We start from the raw sequence: 25,105 nt of genomic DNA on the forward strand, positions 1-25,105 counted from the left end.
CTCAGTGCCCAAGGAAGTCTTGTTTGGTTGTCAAACATTGTTGGTACTAGCTGATTTCATAATGCCCAAGTCAGGGTAATAAGCAGAGACATTACTTGGCTAACAAAGGTCCGTCTGGTCAAAACTATGGTTTTCCCTGTAGTCATGTATGGATGTCAGAGTTGGACTATAAAGAAAGCTGAATGCCAAAGAATTGATGCTTTTGAACTGTGGTGTTGGAGAAGACTCTTGAGAGTCCCTTGGACTGCAAAGAAATCAAATCAGTCCATCCTAAAGGAAATCAGTCCTGAATATTCATTGGAAGGATTGATGCTGAAGCTGAAACTCCAAATGGTGGCATCCATTTGGCCACCTGATGCAAAAGAACTGACTCATTTGAAAAGACCCTGATGCTGGGAAAGATTGAAGGCAGGAGGGGAAGGAGACAATAGAGGATGAGATGGTGGATGGCATCACCAACTCGATGGACATGAGGTTTCACCAAGCTCCAGGAGTTGATGATGGACAGGGAAGCCTGGCCTGCTGAAGTCCATGGGATCGCAGAGTCAGACACTACTGAGCGACTGAACTGAACAGAAGTCAGGGTAAAATTTAACACGTGCAATGTGTGACAGATAGCCAATAAACAGGCAGATGCGCACATGCACGCACACACACAGATTACACAGCTACAAAATGAACATGCGAAATTTAACTTTATTTGTCTCCATAGAACTGAATGTAACAGATCTTGAGTCCTTATTGGATCTGTTACTAAAATCTTGCCATATTCATTAGCAGATACATGATGTAATTTCCTGATTTTTCCTCAAGTTCTTAAGTGTAAATACCAAGTTGAGCCATGTGCTCACACCCCTTTCCTCCATGAGTGATCTACATATCAGGTTGTTGTTACTATCCTGGCACTTGTTGGGATGACCCAGGGTCTCCAGGACCTGTGGTTGGAAGTGTCTTATGCTCCTGAGAGGTGTCTTTCCTCCCTCAGGACAAGCCCAGCAGTCCTCAGCTGTCCTCTCTGCTCCACACTGGGCTGTCCAAGTGGGTTCATTCAGCCATTGCCTCTCTACACTGGGGCAGAGGTTTCTGATCTCTTGGGCTCTACCCTGGAAAGCAAGGTCTAGTCTCTTGTGCTTTGAGCACCATATAATTCTTGGAGCTCCACACATCAAAGGTTCTGTCTTCCCTCCACCTCCCCCCATCACAACCTTCCTGCCGGCCCAGCCTTACATGTCAGGGGAGCAGGAAGAGGGCAGTTGTGGGCAGGAGAACTTGCTCCACCTTCATATACCTGTGGTTTTCCAAGAACCGAGGCTGATGGATGCTCAGGAAGATTTTTCTCTTGAGAACGTTGTCTTTTTGTGAGTTCCAATCTCCCCGAGCCTCAGAAGCTAAATCTGACTACTTCTGTCTCCTTGCACTTCAGCCACAGTACTCCTAATCTTCCCTGGGACAACGAGTGCCTCACATTGAGTGAAAGAGGGTTCCGTCCACGCATGGGGCAGGAATTTCCATTAATATCTCCAGATGTCATCCTTCCAACACACCCACACCCATGCACACATATGTAGGTAGGTAGGTAGATAGCTATATATATGGTAATTCAAGTAAAGATAATTTAATAACTTCCAGTTGTGTCTGATTCTTTGAGACCTAATGAAATGTAGCCCATCAAGCTCCTCTGTGGTTGAAATTCTCCAGACAAGAATACTGAAGTGGGTTGCCTTTTCCTTCTCCAGGGGATCTTCCCGAACCAGGGATCAAACTTGGGTCTCCTGCATGTCAGGCAGATTCTTTACTGTCTGAGCCACCAGGGGAGCTCCAACTTAATAACCTCAAAGATCAGGTTTGTTTTTAATGGAAAGAATAGGGAGGAGGGTTGATTCTGCGCTGAGGAAAAAAAAGAAAAGGTCAAAGAAAGTGCACATCTCTGCCGAGCACCAGATGAGTCAGGCTGCACCTCTTATTCCCAGCCTTCTTCTCTTTGCTCTCTCTGCCTTTTATTAAAAAGCAAATGCCCCTTTTAATAAAGCTCAATTTCAGAAGTTCGTATTGTACCTCGTTCCCATAGCATTCATAAAGAAGCAGAAACAGTACTTGTGATTTAGGGCTGGGAGCCCTAAAAAGAAATGAAATATCTCACTGAAGAACTCTGATATAACATGAAGACATGAAAAAATATAGTAGTGCATCTCTGGCTTATGTAGGAAGAATCAAAGAACCATGAAATTGATTTTATTTACCACTAAAAGACACAGAACTTAGAATCTAGGTTGTGATTATGTAATTAGAAATTAATTTCAGCAGCATGTTATCATCTGAACTAAATGTCAGTCAGAGTAATGAGCAGGATGTTAATGAGTTTCAGAAAAGCGTGCGTGCTTACTCATACCTCAAAATAGTCACGTTGGAGAGGAAGATAGAGGCTCCTAAAGTATGAGGATCTGCTGCTGCTGTGGTTTTCTAAGACTCCCCAGTATGTGACCAGTTTAACAGGAGGTGACTCCTCAACATGTTCACACTGAACTACTACAGTAGTTGAAATGTGAAGTTGAAGAACACTTTGATTTTAAAATGCGATTCAAGAGCATCAGATAACGTATCTATAATTTTAACTTTGGTGAAGTGTGAAAATTTAATGAATACTCCATCAGATTCTAAAAGTTTGAATTACTGAGGTGGCTCAATGGGTAAAAAATGCACCTGCCATGCAGGAGACATGGGTTCGATCCCTGGGTTGGGTAGATCCCCTGGAGGAGGGCATGGCAACCCAGTCCAGTATTTTTGCCTGGAGATTCCCATTGACAGAGAAGCCTGGAGGACTATAGTCCATAGGGTCGCAAAGAGTCCGCCACGACTGAAGTGACAGATCACACACCCTAACCCTAACCTCCTTCCCCCATAAAATAGATTATCTTATTTAGGATAGCACAGCTCATTTGTGGAAAAGACCTTTCTGGCACTTGGACATGGTTTCTTATTTCTTCTTGTCATTTTATGAATTACTGTATGTCTGCCAAGGAAGAGCCCAAATAAACCTAAATCTGGAATTAGACTACCTAGGATTTAAAATAATAGAATTTGCCATCAAATTGATTGCCTCACAGTCAGCCAGTGTCAAACTCAATGGCTGATATTTTTGCTCATGCAGACGTCGCATAGAGGAAAAGAAAATTGCAATTGGTAATAGAACTTTTTTTTCCTCACACAGTGTTATTTCTGCCACCCTGCCCTCCAGCATGTGGTGAGGGGAAGTTGAGACAGCTTGGGTTTTAAAGGAGGACCGAAGGGGTGCCGTGTTGTGGGGGGCCCACATGAGCCTCCCTCTCTGTGTGGTGTGTCCTGTCACTGCTCGCTCTGTTTGGGAAGCCTCGGAGATAGTTTGCCTTCTCAGCACCAATACTTCAGGCCTTGATGGGAGAAGGCCTTAAAGTACTCCCGGTCATACACGTGTGGCCTCACGTGTGTTGCTGTCCGTATTTCACTCTTCCAGTTTGGGCTTTTGGACTACTGCTAGCCTTCACGTGAAGTTGAAAACCTCTTATGTTCAGCTGTTCTGCTGAAATTCCTCACTGAGCGACCCTCTCCTCTGGTCTCTTCCCTCCCGGGACAGGGGGTGTGGGGCGGCAGGGCCAGGATATAGCCCAGAAGCAGGGTTGCCCACATCACCAGGCATGTTTGCCCACGGGTTCTAGGAGGCACTGTTCACACTGTAGTCGTTGTCAACTTGAACATGTATTACGGCCCTTTTATGAGGATGGTAATAAACCTTAATAAATCTCTTAAGGAAGGGATGACTTAAGACATCTGGTTTGCACAGATACAAGAACCATGGGCTAGCCACAGCCTGCTTCAAGGTTGAAAGCAACACTCAGGCAACAGACTAGTTAAATTCTGTCCCTCACTTAGCCGCATAATCTTGGGCTGATCTTTTAATCTCAGTTTTATCATCTGTAAAATGGGGACAATAGTACCCTATAGGCTGTTAGAATTAAAGATATTACCTCTGCACATGGCAAATGGGGGCGCTTCCCTGGTGGCTCAGATGGTAAAGAATCTCCCTGCAATGTGGGAGACCCAGGGTCGATCCCTGGGTCAAGGTCGATCCCCTGGAGAGGGGAATGGCTATCCACTCCAGTATTCTTCCCTGGAGAATTCCATGGACAGAGGAGCCTAGTGAGCTACAGTCCACGGGGTCGCAAAGAATCAGACACGACTGAGCACTAACACTTCCACTTGCTTTCGTGGTGCATGGACAGTATATAGCAGCTCTCACAATTTGACCCACACGTGTCTCTCTGCACATAGATCTCTAATTGCTTTCCATTCAAGGCTCTCGTAGCATAAAATAGCTTTCAAACTCTCACAAGACTCATTACAGTAGACTTATTGACTTATAGTTTGAAAAGTTAATTACTATTAACTTAGTAGCCCCACCCAGGCACATTAATATAGAAATTCTTAAAGAGGGCCTGAGGATTTAGAGCATGGGGTGCAAAGACTCAGGCAATAATGAGAGAAAAGGAATAAAGAAGGAAAGATTAGAGCTTACTCTTTAGTTTTTCAGACAATGGATTGTCCCGATAGATGTGTCTCTGCCATGGCATTAACAATTACAAGACTGGTGAGCAGGCTCTGAGCAAGTCAAACTTTGGCGGATTTAGAGATTGTGCAGATGGGGGATGGGGCCCAGGAGCCTTATCTGCAAGCTGCCTGGCCCTTTATCTGTGTTTCAGGGCTCATCACAATGTTGGCTGTGGGAGGTAGGGGCTAGAAGCCCCTGCCGACAGTGATCTTATCATTCCCTGTAATGCTTTCATTAATGGCTGGCTTTGCCTGCTCTTTTTCCAATATGTTGCACACCAATATAATTTCTGTCAGTTACCAGGCCTTGATGTCATCTAGGCTCTGGAATTGTGTTATTGAACTCACATTCATTGTCAAACCTTTTCAAGATAAACCCATCTTCCCTTATCATATGAATGTGTTGATTCTCCTTTGCTGTGTATAAAGAATGGCTTTTAGGCAGCTATAACACCTTCACCGAAATATTCATTCATTCTCTCTCCCCTTCTCCCTCTCTCTGCTCCTGTGAATGTGTCCATTTCCTTCCCTTCTTCTCCACTTATCTCCCAATTTCTTTCTCTCTTTTCTGAAGGAAAAAAAAAAGGAAATTTAAAAAATTCTCTTACAAAAGACTTTCTGTCACAGAGGGAAATCACTGTTAGCTTGAGCGAGTGGCGTTCACTGTGTGGGGCCTCGCTGTTTGGGAAAACATCCACTGCTTTGAAGCATGCAAGCGCCGACTAATCGCACCCAGCTCATCACATCCGGCTTTCTCCACTCAGCCCAGCCTCACACTCCCTCACCAGAAAAAGTGAAACTGCAGTGTCAGGCACACAAGAAGATGTTGCAGTAAGCTGAACTTGCATAAAATAGGGATTCTCATTACTCCAGTTTTTTTAAATCATAGCTGTCTGCATACAGGAAGAGGGGGAGGGGAGTGCAAGAGGTTGATGGTATTATGTTTTGATAGGGACTCAGGGCTGAGTGGGGCTTCCCTGGTAGCTCAGACATTAAAGAATCTGCCTGCAGTGTGGGAGACCTGGGTTTGACCCCTGGGTTGGGAAGATCCCCTTGAGAAGGGAATGGCTGCCCACTCTAGTGTTCTTGCCTAGAGAATCCCATGGACAGAGCAGCCTGGTGGGCTACAGTCCATGGGGTCGCAGTTGGACACGACTGAAAGACGAACACTTTGACCTTCACTTTCAGGGCTGGGTGTTTTGCTCTGAGTAGAAATTGTAGATAGCCCTGCTCAGAGGTGAGATGAGGCTGTGCGGGGTGGGGGGTGGGGAGGGGGGGGGGCAGGGAGCCTGAAGGCAGCTGAGGTTCACTGGTCTGTCACTGAGTCCTTGATGAATGATCACTGATGCTCAGATCTGAATCTGAACTTGACCGTCTGTCGACAATGGTGCTGTCATCATTTGTTACTGCTATTCCTCTGTGTCTTTTTTCTACCTGTACCATCCTACTACCACGACCGTCAGTTCTGCTTTTTCTGTTTTATGGCTTGGATACTTTGCTTCATGCAGTGGATATAGTTTCTGAAATGTTGTGAATCATTTATAGGACATGCCTTCTGAAACACTGTGACTAATTTGTGGTTTTAAGTAACGTTAAATTCACCTTAATGCAGAAAAGTATAAAGAAGAAAACAAAGTGGTCTAACATCCCATTGACAGCATAACTCTGCTAATATTTTTCAAAAAATAAGAGTATATATATTTACATAGGACAAAGGTGTGAATTGTATAAATACTACAATTAGTATAAGTTATATATCGATAAGCACCCCCACTTTCCTTACGACCACTTCAGTCCTTAGCATCCCTCCCAACATTAGGGTCTGTGCAGGGTAGAAAGCACTGTGTTAAGAATACTGCAGTCAATAAGGTGTCACCCTGGGTCAAAAAGAAGTTGCCAGCCTAATGGGTCAAAGAATCATTTGACCTACAGTTACCTATTGTTTGGCGTGCATTGTTTTTTTTTTTAATTGTTGATATCTGTATTATTTTTATTTTTTTTAACTTTTTGTTTTGTTTTGGAGGATAGCCGGTTAACAATGTTGTGATAGTTTCCAGTGGACAGCAGAGGGATTCAGCCATACATATACATATATCCTTTCTCCCCCGAACTCCCCTCCCATCCAGACTGAGCAGAGTTCCCTGTGCCATACAGTAGGACCTTGTTGGTTATCCATTTTAAATATAGCCAGGTGTGGCCTGCGTTGTAGTTAAAGTGGTCAACATCATAAGTCAGAGTTCACATAAAAACAGCTTCTCTTGAAAAATCTGAATAACTATTCACATTGAATAACTATTACGTTCCCCGCTGGCAGCCGTTTTCCTTGCAGAGGTAATGCTGCCCCATTAGCGTGCATTCTCTAGCTTGCCACCAGCCCCACCACTGCTTGCTATGGACCCAGCACTGAAACCTGATGTCACTTGTCTCTTATCTTCATGCTTGCCCATTCTTAGAGTAGAAAAACATCTTCAGAACCCAGGATCCTGTCAAAAGTACAGGGGTGAAGCTACTCCAAGAGGGTCATAAGCTTTTTCTTACACCTGAAGGCAGAGGAGTTTGCAGTTCCTATTCAAAACCAGCAAAATATTCAAGCTGGAAAGGATGTAAAGCTAATCCAAGTCGATTGCTTTTTCCCTGCAGAAGTTCAGATACTTTCTGACTGATCATTATTGAGAATTTGAAATGTATCAGCTTTAAGTTAATCCAGACTTACAGTTATATGAAAGGAAATTCATGTCACACTAATCAGAATTTCTTCTGGTTTACAAACATTTCTGTAACATGCACTAGTTTATACTACAAGAGGGGGCAAGTTGATGGGGACTATTCAAAACACAGAAATGCAGAAACTGGTTACAGAAGTCATTCCTTCTTGGAGGTGGAAGAGAACAGTTTAGAGCAAGAAGGAGTGCTAATTTATCAAAGGTTTGGCCCAGGGAATCAGACAGTCCGTGTGAGTGACCTGGGCAGATTGCTGTACTGTCTGAGATCTAGTTTCCCCATCTGTAAGTTGGCGATAATTATGCCTTCTTATAGGTAGTGCAGATTAAGTTACATAACATAAATAAAATGTTTAGCATTATAGTAAAATGCATAAGGAGTAGGTCTGTCATTGTTATTATTACTACTAATAATTCTGGATTCCCTGGTTTTTTTAGTCAATTTGGTCTTTTAGTACATATGCACTGAGTCATGTAATCATGAATATGACACTTGAATTCTCTGAGTCGCATTTTTCTCATCTGCTAAAATTGAAGAATAATAGCTACCTCTTCTCCACCATAAGGTGTCAGGAAATCAACTGCAAGTGTGTTTGTGGGTTCATGGGCTTCCCTAGTGGCTTAGATGGTAAAGAATTTGCCTACAGTGTGGGAGACCCAGGTTCGATCCCTGAGTTGGAAAGATCCCCTGAAGGAGGGAACAGCTACCCCCTCCAGTATTCTTTGCCAGATGGGCTACAGTCCATGGGGTCGCAGAGAGTCAGACACGACCGAGTGCCTAACACTAGTGGCATTTGTAGTACTGAACAAACTATTACTACTTTGTTATTCATTTCACCAGGAACATTTTAAATTAGGGTTTTAAAAGATGGCTGAGATGTCCCAAACTACTTATCCCTCATTAAGATTTACATTTTTCTCCAGCTCATCAGGTAAATTCACTGAATAATGTTAGCCAATAAAAATATTTAGATAAGTCCAGAACAGATTTTCTTGTGTACTTTTACTTTGCAGCCTAGAAATTAAATGAAGAGAGAACATGCTGGTTTAGAGGAATAGGCTAATGAATAATTGGCCTTTGTGTGTTCTTCCCTAAGGAAAATAAGAATTAATAGAACAACACAAAAACGTGCCTGCTTTGCTGAAGTACACATTGAGGTCAGAAGTAGACACAGGTTGCTCATGTAATGGTCACCGTGATGCATTTATTGTGTCCCAGTGTGCTATGGCTTTGGAAGCTGTTGAGGATGAGCACCCTACCCCCGTTTCATTTGCATTGGCCCAGGAGCCTGGACTGGAGGAAAGAGCTAGGGCCAGGCCTAGGCTGAACTTCCGCCTACTTGCTAACAGTGTGCCTGTGAGCATGCTTATACATGTACAGGGGGGTCCTTATGTTTTGATCAGTGTATAAAATGCATTTTGCTGCAGTTGGGTATCTCCCTGCTGTGGCAATATCTAGAAGATGTTGTACAGTGTACTATTGAACTGGTTTGATATACTCAGAGCAAGACGGTGGGTGCTTAGCGTAATATTCGATCAGGACCAGAGAGAGTGTGTGATTCTTTATCACTTCTCTGTTAATTTGTTTATTCAGCAAATACTGAGGTCTGCAGTATTCTAGACTTCACCATTATAGGAGGAAGAACAAGCAGGTGATAGTCTTACTCTTGTGAAGTTTATGTTGTACAGGGGAAGACTGGTGTTAAATAAATTGCTTAAAGAAATAAACAAGATATTTACATAATTATGTGTTATGAGGGCAATAAAGGACATCAAGAGGAAATTAGATTCCCCCGTCAAGGAAGGCCTCTGAAGATATCATGCTTGAACTGAATCATCACCATGTGCACAAAATCAAGGACCAGGCACTATGCTAGGCAGAGAGAACACAGAGGCCCAATGACAAAAGGCTTGGCATGTTTCCTCTTGGGCATAATGTTTTTCTGGTGTTTTTCTCAACCACAAGGTAGTTACATTCTGCTATAATGTAAGATTAGATTATAAATTATCTCTTATAATCCTGAGCTAAGACTGCAAAGTCCAAACAATAAGTTGTTTACAGTGAAGCATCGTGTTTTGTTTTCGATCACGCGTGGGCCTCCCCCCAGGACACAGGCAGGTTTCTGCGGAGGGAGAATGGTACCATTTCAGTGATCCTCAACGCTGCCTGCAACTCTCATTCTGCCATCTGGGGCACACCCCTTTTGTCCGATCTAAGAGTCTATTGTTGTCACAGGCAGTTTCCACTTTCTCAAAGCAGTACATTCCTGAAATCCACATCAGGAGGTAGATTTTATTGACCCATAGAAACAATGGGATTGTGTTCTGGACAGAGAAGTTAGCAAGCCGTGAATCTTCATGTGTGAGTGAAGCAAAGCAGTCAGACGAAATCTCTCACCCAGAAACGCCCTTACTGAACTAGGAGCCCTTGAACCAGTTAGGATGCCACGAGAAGAAATGACAACAAAACCCACCATAAAAAGCCTTAAAAAGGAAGGACGTTTGCTGTCTCCCAGAACAAGAACAGGGTGAGTCTAGGCTGGTTCAGAAGTCCTGTGATGTCTCAGGGACTCAGGTTCCTCACCCCTTGGCTGCTCCTCCTGGGCACAGAGCCTTGACTCTGAGCTGTAGCCCCTCGTGGTACAACATGGCTGCCACAGCTCCGGGAAACACAGGAGCCACATGAGGCCAAAGAAACGGGTTGTGTTCTGCATGGCGTCTCCTTCGGTGAGAGAGAAAGCCTTTCCCAGAAGCCCAGGCAGACGTTTCCTTACGTGCTTGTCCATGGAGCACCCAGTGCCCCTCCCCACTGTGTTCTAGACACCAGGACATTATCCTGAATTCTCCCCTCTCCTGTATTTCCTTATTCTCTATCACCTGTCCGTTCTGATCTTCAGTAATCTGTCACTGATCCTCCATCCTTTTGTTTACTACAGTATTTCAGATTCTCATGAACTCTCCCAGTTCTCCCTGCTTCCAGTTTACCTTCCACAAAGCCACTGATGTGATCTTATAAAACACAGATCTCATCATATCACTATCCTACTTAAAATCCTTCAGGGGTTTTTTAACCCATATACAATTAAATCTCAATTTTTTTTTTCTGACCATAGGTATGACCTCTCTCTTTAAAAAAAAAAAAAAGAAGAAAGAAAGATACATGGCAGCTCAATTAAGATAACAATGGATATAGAGCTGCTGTGCCTGAAATGGGAGTGTGGAAGGAGCTCATAGCTCATCCAAGTAGATCCTTTTGCTTCCCTCATATGGGGACCTCAAAGCCCTTTCTGGGCTATGATTTCTCAAAGTGCACCAAGCTAGAGGAGAAGGGGGTCTTTGAGTTAAATAATGCCCCCAAACCATGTAATACCCCAATAGCATAGTGTCTCCATTTCACCTTTCAAACTTCCGAGAGTCTGCCTTCTAGGAGAATTTGTGCTGTCATTGTGATCAACAGGTTAACACAAGCAGATGCTTGAACACAAAGTGAGGCCAGTTTAACACCAGAATGCAGCTAATATCAAAAACTAAGAATAACAATTTCTAATCATATGGATTGTTCTTATGGTTACATTTTCATTCTTACAGTTTTTTTAAGATGAAAGATTTGTGATTTGCTTTGATAATCCTGAGATTAGTCTTTTTTCCTTTCACAAGGCCTTTCATATCAGACATCCTGAGACAACCAACATTTCATGCGTTTCCATTTCTAATCAAGGCACTTTTGAGCTACACAGGCTTTAGAATGGAATTTCGAATAGAACTATGTGATAGCTGAATATCCTGATTATTCTCCTCCCTCTTGATATCAACCTGTATTTATTCTTTATGTCTATTTAAGAATTCAGCCTTTGCTGTTGTTCTATGAAGAGAAAGAGCTGTTTAGATGCAACTTACATTCTGTTATGGAATATGACCTTCTTAATGAGGAGGTTAAATATTAATGAAGACTAATTGATGCATAATTTTAACAAGGAAGGTCATTATTAGTTTGAAGCAAGAGCTTAATGGATTGTGCATTTCAGCAGGTATTTGCATATTTAGTGACACTGTCAGAAGTCAGGGAGGAGAAACGTGAGGGGTGAACAGAGGGTAATGGGCAGGTAAGAAGGACAACCTCCAACTAGACCAGACTCTGTAGTTCTATTGCTTTTATCCATTCTTGTTCCAGGAAGAGTTTGAGGAAAGGGAACGTGTCCTTTTGTGTCTTTGTGGACCCAGGCAAATAGCTCTTCACTCTTACTTCCCTTCTGACTCTGACCACCTCCAGTCCCCACCTCCTATTGGCCTAGGTGTCATTTCCCTCATCACAGTAGGTTTTCCTGCCTCTCCCCTGATCGTCTGCCACATCACACCCTGGAGCCAACCTATTTCTGGCCACTGGTCTTTGCTCTCAGACTCTGTGTGCATAGCCTGTGCCCCTGGCTCCATAGGATCTGGTTGTTACCATCTGTCATCTGCTGGTCTGTCCAGGTGCTCCCAGTGAGAGCCCACCCCCCAGTCTTCCCACTTTCAACTGGGATTTCACAGAACCTAAGCACCACCAAGAAGCAGAAAATAAGTATCCATTGTCTGAAGCTTCAAGCCGATTCTGATTCTCTCCTAATCCTTTTAAGTGTGATATGCACTTAAATCAAGAGAACCAGAGACAACAATGATTTGGGGAAAATGATAATCTTATCCTAGCCGATTTCAGTGACACTCCAACATGGTTAAGAAAATTGACTGTCAGATCTGATCAGTGTTGTTGACGTGAACAGCCCTCCTTCCCGGAGTGGCGGGAGTCAGATGCTGACCCAGCAGGAGCAGTTTTAATGCCTGAAGACGCCAGTAACCTCGAGAAGCAGCTTAAGCTCAAAGCACCGCTGACTGCCCATGTGGCCTGTCTCTTCTGTTTTGCAGGTACGACGTGTTTGATTGCTCTGCTATCAGATAAAGACCTCACTGTGGCCAACGTGGGTGACTCGCGTGGGGTCCTATGTGACAAGGATGGAAATGCCATTCCTTTGTCTCATGATCACAAACCCTACCAGCTGAAGGAGAGGAAGAGGATAAAGAGAGCCGGTGAGCTTATCAGTGCCTCCAAGGACTGTGTGCTGTCTTGTTCAAGTGGCCAAGGCGGTTTCCGGGAGATTCCCCGGGAGAGACGCTCCTTTACCCAGTGAGGAGCAGATCCATACAAAGGCTGCAACTGAGGCAGCTGGGACTGGACTTTGTAACATTTCCCATCAAATGCATGGCCACTGAATTTGCCCTTCTTCATGGCCAACGTGTCCACAACAGCCAAAAAAAGCCCTTAGTTGAAAGGCTAATGGGATCTTTGGGCCATTGCTTACCATACTCTGCTTCCTTCCAGCCATGCCAAACTACTAACCACCAAATGAACCATGGAGCTGACACGTCTGTGCCTTTGCAAGTGTTGCCCACACTGTCCAGTGGGTAATAATAACCTTGCCCTTTAAGACTTGGTTTCAGGATGTCCTTTTGGCAGCCTTCCCTGTCACACTGAGCCAAAGGCTTCCCCAGTCTGGCTTAGGTACCCCTTCAGTCTTTCCCTGGCATCCTATGTGGACCTCTTGGGTCACTTTTCGCAGGATGTGGACATATCTGGCCCTTTCATCTGTCTTGCCTTCCTGACCATGAGTTCTTTAAGGCAGGAACTTTGGTCTGTTCATCTGTATACTCCCAACTCCAAGCTGAATGCCTGATCTAAGTATATATGTCAGTTGCAGGAGGGAGAGAATCCCTTTTTTATTTTTTCAACGTCTAGGGGCTGGAGGTACAAATGGACATCCTGGAATTGAGAAGGGGTAGGGGATGGAGTAGACAGATATCATTAAAAAGTTAAAACAGGCAAATTATTTAGTCTATTACAAGGTGATAACTGCTATGGAGAGACACAGAACGTTAGGGAAAGGGGAGTGTTGGGGTGGTCAGTGTGGGTCTCACTAAGGTGACATTGGCAAAGACTTGAAAGATTACCAGTTGGTGATTACATTTTCATAGTTAATTTGGAGGGATACTTTTCTACCTGTAGGCTTTCCTGGTGGCTCAGACCATAAAAAGTCTACCTGCAATGCAGGAGACCTGGGTTCAATCCCAGGGTCAGGAAGATCTCCTGGAGAAGGGAATGGCAACCCACTCTAGTAGTCTTGCCTGGAGAATCCCATGGACAGAGGAGCCTGGTGGGCTCCAATCCATAGGGTCTCAAAGAGTTGGACACTACTGAGCAACTAACACTTTCGTTTTTTCTACCTGTCCAGAGGAGGACCCCTTCTCTCCCCAAACTGACCACCACAGCTTGTAGCCTGTGTCTTGCATGCCAAGCGGCAGGCCCTCTTGCCCAAGGGAGTTCACGTCCCCCAGGTCGCTGCCCAAGAAGTGCCCCTGCCCTCTAGGGGAATCTGCAGATTGACCATCAATGTCTGCACACCAGCTTCTGCCCAGAACCTAATCAACATTTGAGTTCTTACAGTGGGAAGCTATACTGTTGAATCCAAAATCATTGAATTTTATTACAACCTCCTGCTTCAGTGACTACTTGAGATGCAGAATAATTTTTAATGAAAGCACTGGACAGGTTTTCTGTCAGTGGGATGGCACGGTGTTTTAAGAACACCTGTCAAGCTTTGATGATCTCCCTTGCTTATGAAGGCAGCATCTCCTCAGGCATCCACTGTGACCCTGGACTTGGGATACAGTCAGCTTACTCTTGAGGAAGCACGGTGGGGATGTGTATACGGTACACCTGAGATGCCACCTTAGCGCTCTCTTCTGACACGTCAGCCCACTGTATCCTCTCTCCTCCTCCCTGCCCCCACCCGGAAGTGATTACAGGAGCAAATTCAGACCGCATCTCCAAGGAGGTTAATCTCACGTGCTGTGTCAAGGGTGTACTTTACAGCAGGGCTTAATGAGCAATGATTGGTTTTATTATATTTATGTGTGTCTTCTCTGGCCTCAGCCTTCCTTTCTGGACACCTGTCCCCCTCCTGTTTGGTGTCGCAATACCCTGCAACCTGTCTAGGTCAAAATACACATCAATCTTTCTGTCTCCCTGCCTTAAGCTGTTTGTACAACCGTAGTGATGTCAGCGGTCATTTACCGTGCATTCTACTCTGTGCTGGGAGCTACGCTGGGTGCTTTACATACACTTTCTCTTTCCCTACCTTATGAGGTTGATAATGTTATTCTCATTTTACAACCAAAGAAATGGAGCCTCAGAGAGGATTGTGTGCCCAAGGACACACAGCGAGTGAATGACAGTGACTGAAACCCCAGACAGTGACTCCAGAGCCTGTGCTCTTGCCCGGGAAACCACTCTTCCTGGAATGTTCTTAGACATCCCTGCTCATGGAAGTCCTACCTGTCGTTCCGTTCAGAGCTGAGCTTTAATGCTCACTCTCCCCTGATTATCACAACTGGAAATCTTCCCTCTCCCCTCTACCTGCCTATAGCATTTAATAGGTGCTAGGTTCTCCCTGAAAAATTACTGCTCTGTGCTTGTAGCTGTGAATGCAGGTGAATTTTCCCTCCTGCCAGACTCTCTGCTTCTTTAGGAAAAGGTCTAGATCTTGTCCAACTTTATAGCCTGCAAGCTGCCCTGCATGGAGCATATACTTAATAAATATCTGACATAACTTGCAAATGAACAAAGTTCTAGTTCCCTTAAAGAAAAAATAATAATAGATAATACTGTGAAAGTGAAGTTGCTTAGTAGTGTCTGACTCTTTGCAACCCTACGGACTGTAGCCCACCAGGCTCCTCCAGCCATGGGATTTTTCAGGCAAGAATACTGGAGTAGGTAGCCATTTCATTCTCCAGGGGATCTTCCTGACTTAGGTAGGGATCGAACTCAGGTCTCCCGCATTGCAAGCAGACTCTTTACTATCTGAGCCACCAGGTAATACTGAGTGCATGTTATATTCAGACACTGTGCCAACTGATTAATATAGAATAACTCTATTTCTCACAACTTCTCGATGGAATAGATACTATTATTTTCCAAATTTTGCAACCAGGGAAACCAAGGATTAGAGAGTTTCTCATCTAAAGTCACTCAGAGCTAGAAGTAACAGAGCCAGGAATCAGATCCTAGTAGACTGACCCAAGAGCCTGAGCCTTTAACAACTGTGCTAAAGTACACCATTCTTTAATCCCTGTCCCAGCTGGGGAGATGTTTGTGATCAATACAGGCACAACCAAGGGCGGCCTCATGCTAATGATGGGTCCCAGTGGTCGTATCTGGTCCAGCGACCTGCCTTTCAGTGTTGTTTCGCTGATGTCCCCGAATCCCCTCCTTGGGGCTCCCTACTATCAGTCACTGAACTGCATAGGTGTCCTTTAGTTACTAATAAAACTGATGCTCTCACCCATCCATCCCTCCTACCCTCAATATTCCTACTGATTTAGTCCTGAAGACCTTTAAGATGCCAGGGATGAGGGCCTGAGGATCTACTAGTAGAGCATCAGACGTCAGGCCATGCAGGAGGAACACTCCTCCTTCCTGGCAGAGCCAGCAGGAGCACCTATGACAGGTCACACATAGTAGGTCAGCCCTTTGCAGGTGTGCACGAATCACACCAGGATGTGAGAGAGCAGCTGCTTAAGCTAATGGGCTCATTCTCTCTTTCCAGGTGGTTTTATCAGTTTCAATGGCTCCTGGAGGGTCCAGGGGATCCTGGCCATGTCTCGATCGCTGGGGGATTATCCACTGAAAAACCTCAATGTGGTCATCCCAGACCCAGATATCCTGACCTTTGACCTGGACAAGCTCCAGCCCGAGTTCATGATCTTGGCATCAGATGGCCTCTGGGATGCTTTCAGCAACGAGGAAGCTGTTCGATTCATCAAGGACCGCTTGGATGAACCTCACTTTGGGGCCAAGAGCATCGTTTTACAGTCCTTTTACAGAGGCTGCCCTGACAACATAACAGTCATGGTGGTGAAGTTCAGGAATAGCAGCAAAACAGAAGAGCAGTGAACCCTTCGGGGTCTCAGCTGCCTTAGACTAAAGGACTTTCAACACACTGGTCTCTTTTAATGTAGTGAAACGTGTGGGAGTTACAATTAGGATCATCCATCCCAGACATGGGGTTCCCCGTCCCCAACTGTCTTAAGTCTATGTGCCGTATGAACAGAGGGTGCTCTTGGCCAATGTAGTTGAGAGGCTGGAAAATGGTTTCTTCGTGTTTTCCCAACTCTTTCATCCAACGTCCAAAATAGATATAGCTGTAGAGTCACATGTATGAAGTTAAAGGCGTATGTGCCATATATTCTCCTTTTACAGTTGCTTTCAAGATCCCTTACAGGGCCCTCCGATCGTCAGACTTCGTGTCCTCTCACTGGAGCGATGAGCAGGGCAGGACTCCCAGGAGATGCTGTGGGTAACCCGTGAGTCGGAGCCAATGTGGCCATGCCCCTTGCTGAGAGGAAGAGCTGTCCCGAGGGTGCTTTGTCCTCCTGAGCCCAGCCTTTCTGCTCTGCAGCAGCCCAGAAACAGATTTGGAAATGGTTTATTATTCCACAGCTGTTCTTGAAAGCTGAGGGAAGCGGGGAGGAGGAGAACCACCTGCCGCCCTTAAGTCACCTCCCCCGCCTTCATTAGTTAAATAGACTTTGTGTACCACCCAACCAGTCTGTGTGTGTTTATCCTAATCGTGCATGACCTTAACCTTTTGCTTACACTTTACCTAATGGAATAGGCAGCTGTTAAACTTTACCACCTGACACCGTGATTTTTTTTACAGTACAAAGTGGAAAAAAGCAAATCACAATACCGCAGTTCCTTCTACCTTTAAGGATAGATGGGGAAATCACAGCCAAATAAGTCACAGCATCCCCTGGGAAGTTTGCTGCTTTGCATTGGGAGAGAAAGCTACTGAGGTTGCCATCCTGACTTGAGCGCCAGCTGCCTGGTTTTGTGTATTTCTTTCTGTCCTAGTAGCTTTCGAGCGTCTCTCAAGCGGTGTTCTGAGAAGCAGCTGCATAGAATTGCATGTGTGCCCCCTGAAGCCAAGTACAGAGTCCCCAGCCTCCTGTTGGAATTTGGTAGTAAATTACTGGGATGTGCTTCTGCTAGATGGTGGAAAGGCAGCAGTCTTTAATGTTTGGTTGCAAACCATTGAGTTATTTTGGGGCCAGACCTGCTACTTTTCATTTCTTATCACCAATGTCACATTTCCAATCTCAGTATTTTATTATTATGGAAAATGCTGGGCTCAAACAGCCAAATAAGATATTCACGGCATCCCCACCCTGTGTCTGAAAAACCAGGGCATCCACCTGGTTTTGTCCTTCCAGAGTGGGCATTTGTCTTTATGGCTTCTCCGAGGCCCCATTCGCTGACCACCTCCTCCCCTGCCTTCTTCAAATGTGGAAGGTTCTAGGAGAGAACTCAGGAGGATGCAAAGATCCCGTTGTGGCTGCCGAGGACTGTGATCTGTCTGGATCCCTCTGAGCTCTTAACCTTTCTTTGACTGAAAGAATAATGGTTTCCCAAGCGATGTACTTACTTTTGTAAACTAACATTGGAATTTACGATATTAGAATTAGAACTTTGGTTTTGTTTTGTTTTTAGGTGTAGCATGTTTCAGTACAAAATACCTGCCACCATGTTAGATTGGAGTCTCTGCCTCTTGAGAGGCACAGTATTTGGATGTGTGTATTTGAGGTGGGGTGGGGAGGGAGTTGTGGGAAGCATGCTGGTTATGATCACTGACGGGATGGTCGGGCCAAGTGGCCTGAGTTTGTCTGGGGATTCGGGACATTCTGATTATGAAGTTACCGGAGCCCACCCTCTAACTGGAGTCCAGGAGTAAGCAGTGTCAGCATGTTACAGCACACAGTTCATTTTCCTTTTTCTATTTCTAACTTAACCCAGAATTCATAAATAACAATGGAAAGACCTTTTTAAGTTCTGTGATCATTGTTATTGCGTAAAATGAAAATGCTACTGTTTTGGTGAAGATGAAGAAGAAAAGCTACTAAATTAGTAAAACAGTGTTTCTCTGCCCTGCGAAATGTCTTAGTAGATAGTGCTGAGTGCAGGAGTGTGTGGCTTTCCCTCTGACTGAGGTTCACAAGGCATCTTCTAAACTTTTCTTTGTAGAATTAACCCATTTCTGACTTTAAGCAAGTAGTGTGTGTATTTTTTACTGCCTCTTTCTCTCCCATTTTGGCTTGTAGATTTTTGAAACAGGCAAAAATAGCCACAATTCGATGAATAGTTACGTCTCAAGTCGGGCTACTTTGTTCCCTTCCCCATTCTCCTGGAGTTCGCTCGCTCGCTCTCTTTCTCTCTCAGCTGGCTCCAGCCTCCAGGGGTCTGCAGACCTCACCTGGGGCGCCCCGTGGCTCTTTAGCCAGCCGCCCCATTTTCTAGGGACAGGAAGGTTGAGTCTAGTTAGGGAAATTGACTTGAGAAGTTTGCATGTGAAGCTTCCTGAAATAGTACTGCCAAAGCTTTGGAACCGTCACCCCAGCTTCCTAGCCCAAGTTCGCATTGCCATTAGCCCCCATGGTGCCAAATTTTGGAACGGTTTTATAGTCTTTAAGAAATGAAGCTGGGAACCAATGATCATGTGCTTATGACCCCCCAGCAAGATGCCAAGCCCAGGTCTTCATTAATGCGCAGCTTTCCTGCTGCTCTAGGGCCAATCTGTACTCCTAAAATGGGTCGGAATTTGGTGTCGGGGGGGAGGGTGGCGGCAGGGGGAGAAGGCAGGGAAACTTATTTTTAACTCACTGTATTTGCAGGTTTCTAGTGGAAGGAATAAATAATACTTATATGGAAAACTCTGAAACTAGTTCCCAAGACCGGCATTTATTTCATGTGACCAGCTTGCCCAAGGCACTTGACCCTGAGGTCACCATTCTAATATAGCATGACTGTACATGTCACTGGTAATCAAGGCTCCATTCTATTCCTTGCCTTGGACTGAAGGTGTTGGCCTGTAGCATTTTGTCTATGTGGCAAGAGTATTACAGAGTGTTTTACAGAGTGAAGGAGCATATGAAAGTGAAAGTGTTAGTCACTCAGTTGGGTCCCACTGTTTGCGACCCCATGGACTGGAGCCTACCAGGCTCCTCCATCCATGGGATTCTCCAGGGAAGAGTACTGGAGTGGGTTACCATTCCCCTCTCCAGAGATTTTCCTGACCCAGAGATCAAACCTGGGTTTCCTGCATTGAAGGCGGATTCCTTACCGTCTGAACACCAGGGAGCCCATGCAATTTGGATATTTAAAATGGGCCTTATTGCATACAACCGTTGTGATTTCAACCCATGAACATTTTGTGCAGGCAGGATTATGTGAGTGATGGCATCGTCAACCCTATCTGAAGTGGTTCTAGGAAGTTGATTACATGATTGAACTGGATCACTGCGATGTTCATCCATACATGAGGAGTAATCACCTCTTTGCCAACTATACTTAGATTTTCCTGACTCTCCCCCACCCCCCCCCCACCCCACCCAGAGTTGTTGCTAGAGCTAACTCTCTTGCAACTGGAAACACAGAAAGTTTAGAAAGGGCAACAGTTCATTGTGCATTTGGAAGTACAGTCATCCATACTCTGGATCAGGTTTTATTTTCCAGTGATCTCAGAAAATTGTTTCCTTCCTTTGACCCAGTATGAGACTGATTTTGATGTTCCCCTAAATTGCCTTAGCTCCTCACACCAGCATTCCTGACCTAGCTCTGAAGAAATGACCTGACCATTTGATACCACACTAGGGCCTTTTTAATTGCCCCTGGATCAACTCATTCACATCTAGACTTTGAAGCTAATTAGTTGAGCACTGTAGGAGTGTTCCCCCAGCATGTTCCACAGGATACAAGGTCCAAAGATACCCTTCCTCATATAGGGTTCCAGGGTCAAAAGAGTTTGGGGAAAGATACCGTCTTAGAAAGTTAGTACGTATCAGCACATTGAAGGTTCTAATTTAAATATCCTCTGAGGAAAATTAAAAAACAACCCCCCCACCACATACATAGTTCTAGTGTTTTCCATATTCATTTTGACCGTGGAAACTCTTTTGAGTAACACCTAGTAAAAGAAGCTTGTGTTCCATAGGAACCACTCTGGGAAATTCTGCTGTATGGAAATATTACTGTTTTCTCATTCACTGTGGCTCTTAGCGGTTGCAGTGTAGTTTGCAATTTAGAAACACTCATCCTTTCATGGAAGAGGCTGATTTGTTAATGAAAGCAGTATTAAGAAATAGCATGATTTACTTTGACCTTCAGCAACCTCACATCGATGGTAGAAGCCCGGCGATCTTGCTTGAAACTCTAAACATGGGCTCCCTTCTTTTTGTGTGAATAATAAGCAAAAACCTTGCTACAGCTAGGGATTTTTTTAAATTCGTTCCAAGAGCTTTTAGTTGCATTTTTGAAGTTATCTTTGCTTTTCAGATAGTGATAAAATGTAAGTATTTATTTTGATTCTATGTGAGAGTAAGAAAATCTATTTAAAATAATGGAAAAGGGGGAATAGCAAATTTGGTATTAATTCATTTTTAAAATTCTAGCTAGACTTGTAAAAATTATGTATCCATTTTATAATGGAAATGTAAACTATTTACATTTATTTACTCTCTCTTCTTATTCATTCTAAAATCCCTATCCCATGTTGTCCCACCTTTCACATTTTATATATATAATTAAGTTTGGCAAGTTATTTCTTGCCTAAAATGTAAGGCTTGACTATAGCTCCATAATTGTCACACTCAGCCTGGATAATATGTTCGGAAAGCTCTGAGAGAGAATCCATACCACAGAGGAAATAAATCTAGTTGAAAACATGGTACAAAGTGAATTTACAGTAAAGTCATTATCTTAAAATTGCATCCAGTATTTAGGAATACACTCTTTCTGGTTGTTATCCAAAACAGAATAAAACTGAAAGTAAGACCTCTTAGACTCGGTGGCAGATTGCACAGAGCAAGTGATTGTGAGGTTTCCATTATATACCTGATTCTAAATTTGTTTTCTAGTATGTAAGTTTATTTGCTAATTCTTAATAATGTTGATGCTTTGTCCATTATTTTTTATTTTTACCACTGTTAAGCCACAAACTATTTAACCAAGGGTTGATTATGATCATGTTCAAGTGTTTAGTAATGACCACCCCTTCATTTGTACAATCACTTCAATAAATCCAAGTTAAGGACTTTGAAGAGAGCATGTAGTAACTGTTCATTTTAACAGATCATCACAGGCATTTGCACAATTCACAACTCCACCAATGAAGATGTAAATTGATATGGTCTCTATGGAGAACAGTATGGAGGTTCCTTAAAAAACTAAAAACAGAATTATCATATGACCCAGCAATCCTACTAGGCATATACCCAGAGAAAACCATAATTCAGAGAGATACATGCACCCCAGTATTCACTATAGCACTGTATTCTATAACCAGGACATGCAAGTAGCCTAAATGCCCATCAACAGAGGAATGGATTTTAAAAAGATGTGGTACATATATACACTGGAATATTAGCCATTTAAAGGAAAGAAACTGTGTCATTTGCAGAGACATGGCTGGACCTAGAGCCTACCATACAGAGTGAGGTAAGTCAGGAAGAGAAAAACAAATCCATATTATATATATAGGGAATTTAGAAAAATGGTATAGATGTCCTTATTTGCAAAGCAGAAATAGAGACAGACCTAGAGAACAAACATATGGCTACCAAGGCAAGGATGAGAGGTGGGATGAATTGGGAGATTGGGATGACGTATACACACTATAAATAGCTAATGAGAATCTACTGTATAGCACAGGGAACTCTACTCGGCTAAGATGACACCTTTTGTGTGTATTTTACAATTAAAAAAAATGTTGAAAAGGAAAAAAACACAACCAAAAAGCAAGCAAGTTGCAAAAATGTGGATTATATTTAGAGATGTGGTTCTGTTTACTCTAGAAGCCCTATAATCTGGCATTACCTGCCACAGAAATCCCCTCTGACATTTGCTGAATCCAAATTAATCTCAGACCCTCTAAGGACCAGTCCCTAGCTTGGAGCACAGCCCTACGGTGAGGGCTTTAGTGGCAGATTGTGATCGGGAGAGGGTTAGGAGGCAGGGCAGTCTGCCTGGGTCACTTCTTCATAGGAAAGGGACCATGTTTCCGCCACATTCTCCCATCACCTTTTGTCATAAAGAAATTCAGAGGTTAAATGTGAAGCCATGCAGGATCTCAACCTATTTCTATATTAATTAGACAAGGCATAATTTTAAATGTGCTCATGCAGAAACAAAGGTAGAAGTAATAGTCAAGGAACTAGGGAGAAAAAAACCTTTAGAGTAATCAGACATTAAAAATGTTAAAAAGTTAGTTATCAAAAATTTGGATTGTTAGAATTTTACTTGCATATGTTGTATTTAATAGCAATTGCGGACCTCTGCACAGAGACCCAAGCGCTCAGGTGTATATGACTCTCTCTGACTCCATGGACTATAGCCCACCAGACTCCTGTCCATGGAATCTTGTAGGCAAGAATAGTAGAGTGGGTTGCTGTTTCCTACTCCAGGGGCTCTTCCTGACCCAGGGATCGAACCTGCATCTCCTGCATTGGCAGGCATCTCCTTTACCACTGTGCTACCTGGGAAGCCCATGCACATAGACCCATAGAAAGCAGTTTTTCTCACTTTTCACTTACTCAAATTCAAGGCTTCCCATTTAAAGTATTGGTTAAAGCTTTACTTATATGTTAATAAATACAATTCTAAATCTTTTTATATGACTGATGGTCTAGGTAGAATAATAGATAAGGAAAATATAGCTTGAAGCATTTTTTAATTTTAAAAAGTGCAAAATTAATTTCCAGTGAGATCGAAGTCAGAATGTAAAGAAGAGCATTTTCAAAAAAATATTTAAGACAAAACCAAAGAAAACATATTTTCAATTAAGAAGACATTATATTTTATTAACATCATGAATCATTCTAATATTTGTGCTCTTTCTGAAGTTAAGTAGATAACATTGAAGTAAAATTGAATCCTGGGTTATTTGTAAAGTTAGTAAAATTACAACCCTTGTTCCATTCTTTGCCAGTGAAAACAGATACATGTGGTCTCATTTACTGCTCTCCTAAACTACTTTCACTGTCCTAAGTACTGTTTGCTTTCCAAATGCTAGACATTGTTTTACCCTGAATCCTAAGAATTTGTGCATTTCCAGGAGGGAATACTCCTTTATAGAATTTTTTTTTAAAATAGTAAGAGACACTAACTGATAGACCTTATATTTTAGGGTGTCTTCAGTAAAACAGAAGTAAGATAAAGTCGCTCACAGCTACATCTGGGGGTGAGTTCTAAATTTGATAGTTTTTCAAACACCAACATGAATGCCAGTTAGTATTCAATTTAAAACTGACCATTTCACAAAGACAAAGCACTGCTTCCTAGAGACTTTTTCATATAAGTACAAAGGTCACGTTTGCTCATATAATTTTTTTAAAATCCTGTATAAATGATGTATTAGACATCTCTAACTGAAGAGAATGATATCTCCTGTGCACATTTGATATCCCCATCCGTCTCCCAGTGTATGCAGAGACAAACAGTGACTGCTTAGTGTAATAATGAAAAGATATAAATCCTGCCATGCGGAAAAACTATAACCATGGGACGTTAAGCAAGAATACTCCCCCTATTCAGGTTCTAAGACTATAACCAGTCTATGTATTTTTCATCTTGATTACCCTTATCTCAAGCATATATTCAGAAAAATGGAGTAGTAAATACAGAATGGGAGAAGGTCCAATAATATTTGCTCCTCTTTTAGAAAGCACTGTTTGCTTTTTTAATATTTTATCAGAAATACATGTTCACATTGGAACACTGACACCTACAGCGTTATCTTTGGTTACTCTTTCAGTTACTAAAGCCAGTGGCTTTGGTTCATAGCACTCACACAATTTCATTTCAGATTATAAAGAGTTGAAATTTGTTTTGCAATGCCTCAACATTCCCTTGGTCAGCCAGGAAAAGGAAAACAGAAGCAAAAGAAGACATTTTAGAGTTCAAAAGAATAATTATTCTAACAAGCCTGAAAAACAGTAATGAAACAGTTCGTTCCAAAACACCCCAATGTGAATTATGTTCACATACATAATTCCTATATACCAAATACACAAGTTTTTAAAATATATAAATATATATGTATATACACACACATATAAGCATCACTGGATTCATAAAACATTGATCTACATTAGATTTAGTTGAGAAAGCCACTATTTTTGCTGTAAATAAACCTGCTTGTATATTCTTTCCATTACTATTATGACCTTTTTGAGCACCTACCATGTGCCAAGTGCAGATAGCCCAAGGGAGTGTATCTAGAGGTGAGTACTCAGGCATCGTTCCTGCCTTGTCACTTTCAGGCCCGTGGAGGCTTCATGGATATTGCAATGCTCAGTATTGGCTGAATGGGGTAAAAACACATCTTTCAAGATTTTCTCCAGTGACTTAGTTGTGTAAGGACAGGGCAGAATTAAGAGTCATTCTTTATTACACTTAACAGACAGAGAATGGTAACTGATTGGGAGTATCTTACCACCACCCAAGCAAATTGCACAGATAATTACTCCACATTAGATCATCTAGTTTCCCAAGGATGGAGTGGGGAGGTGAGACAGGGAGCTTCTGGGGAGCAGGGCAGGGGTAGGGCTGTCCCACTGAGGAATAACCACTGGAACAATAGCCATACAAGGGCTCAGCAGGAGATCCAAGCCAGGGATCTCCCTACAGGGTCCTCTGGAGGAAGGGGAGAATTACAGCAAAGCCA

At 43.2% G+C, this 25,105-nt stretch overlaps 1 protein-coding gene across 2 annotated transcripts in view; it reads left to right on the forward strand.

Annotated features, from left to right (window-relative positions):
• Window positions 1–21,486, forward strand: part of PPM1L (protein phosphatase, Mg2+/Mn2+ dependent 1L) — a 320,839-nt gene extending 299,353 nt beyond the window's left edge. For both annotated transcript variants that reach the window (XM_043873747.1, XM_043873748.1), the window contains exons 3-4: window positions 12,204–12,365; window positions 15,938–21,486. In XM_043873747.1, coding sequence (XP_043729682.1) covers window positions 12,204–12,365; window positions 15,938–16,284 — 509 coding nt within the window. In that variant the 3' untranslated portion in view covers window positions 16,285–21,486. The remainder of the gene's footprint in view (window positions 1–12,203; window positions 12,366–15,937) is intronic.
• Window positions 21,487–25,105: the final 3,619 nt, after the last annotated feature.

Source organism: Cervus elaphus, chromosome 19 (genome assembly GCF_910594005.1).
Source record: "Cervus elaphus chromosome 19, mCerEla1.1, whole genome shotgun sequence".
In the NCBI taxonomy this organism is placed as follows: domain Eukaryota; kingdom Metazoa; phylum Chordata; class Mammalia; order Artiodactyla; family Cervidae; genus Cervus; species Cervus elaphus.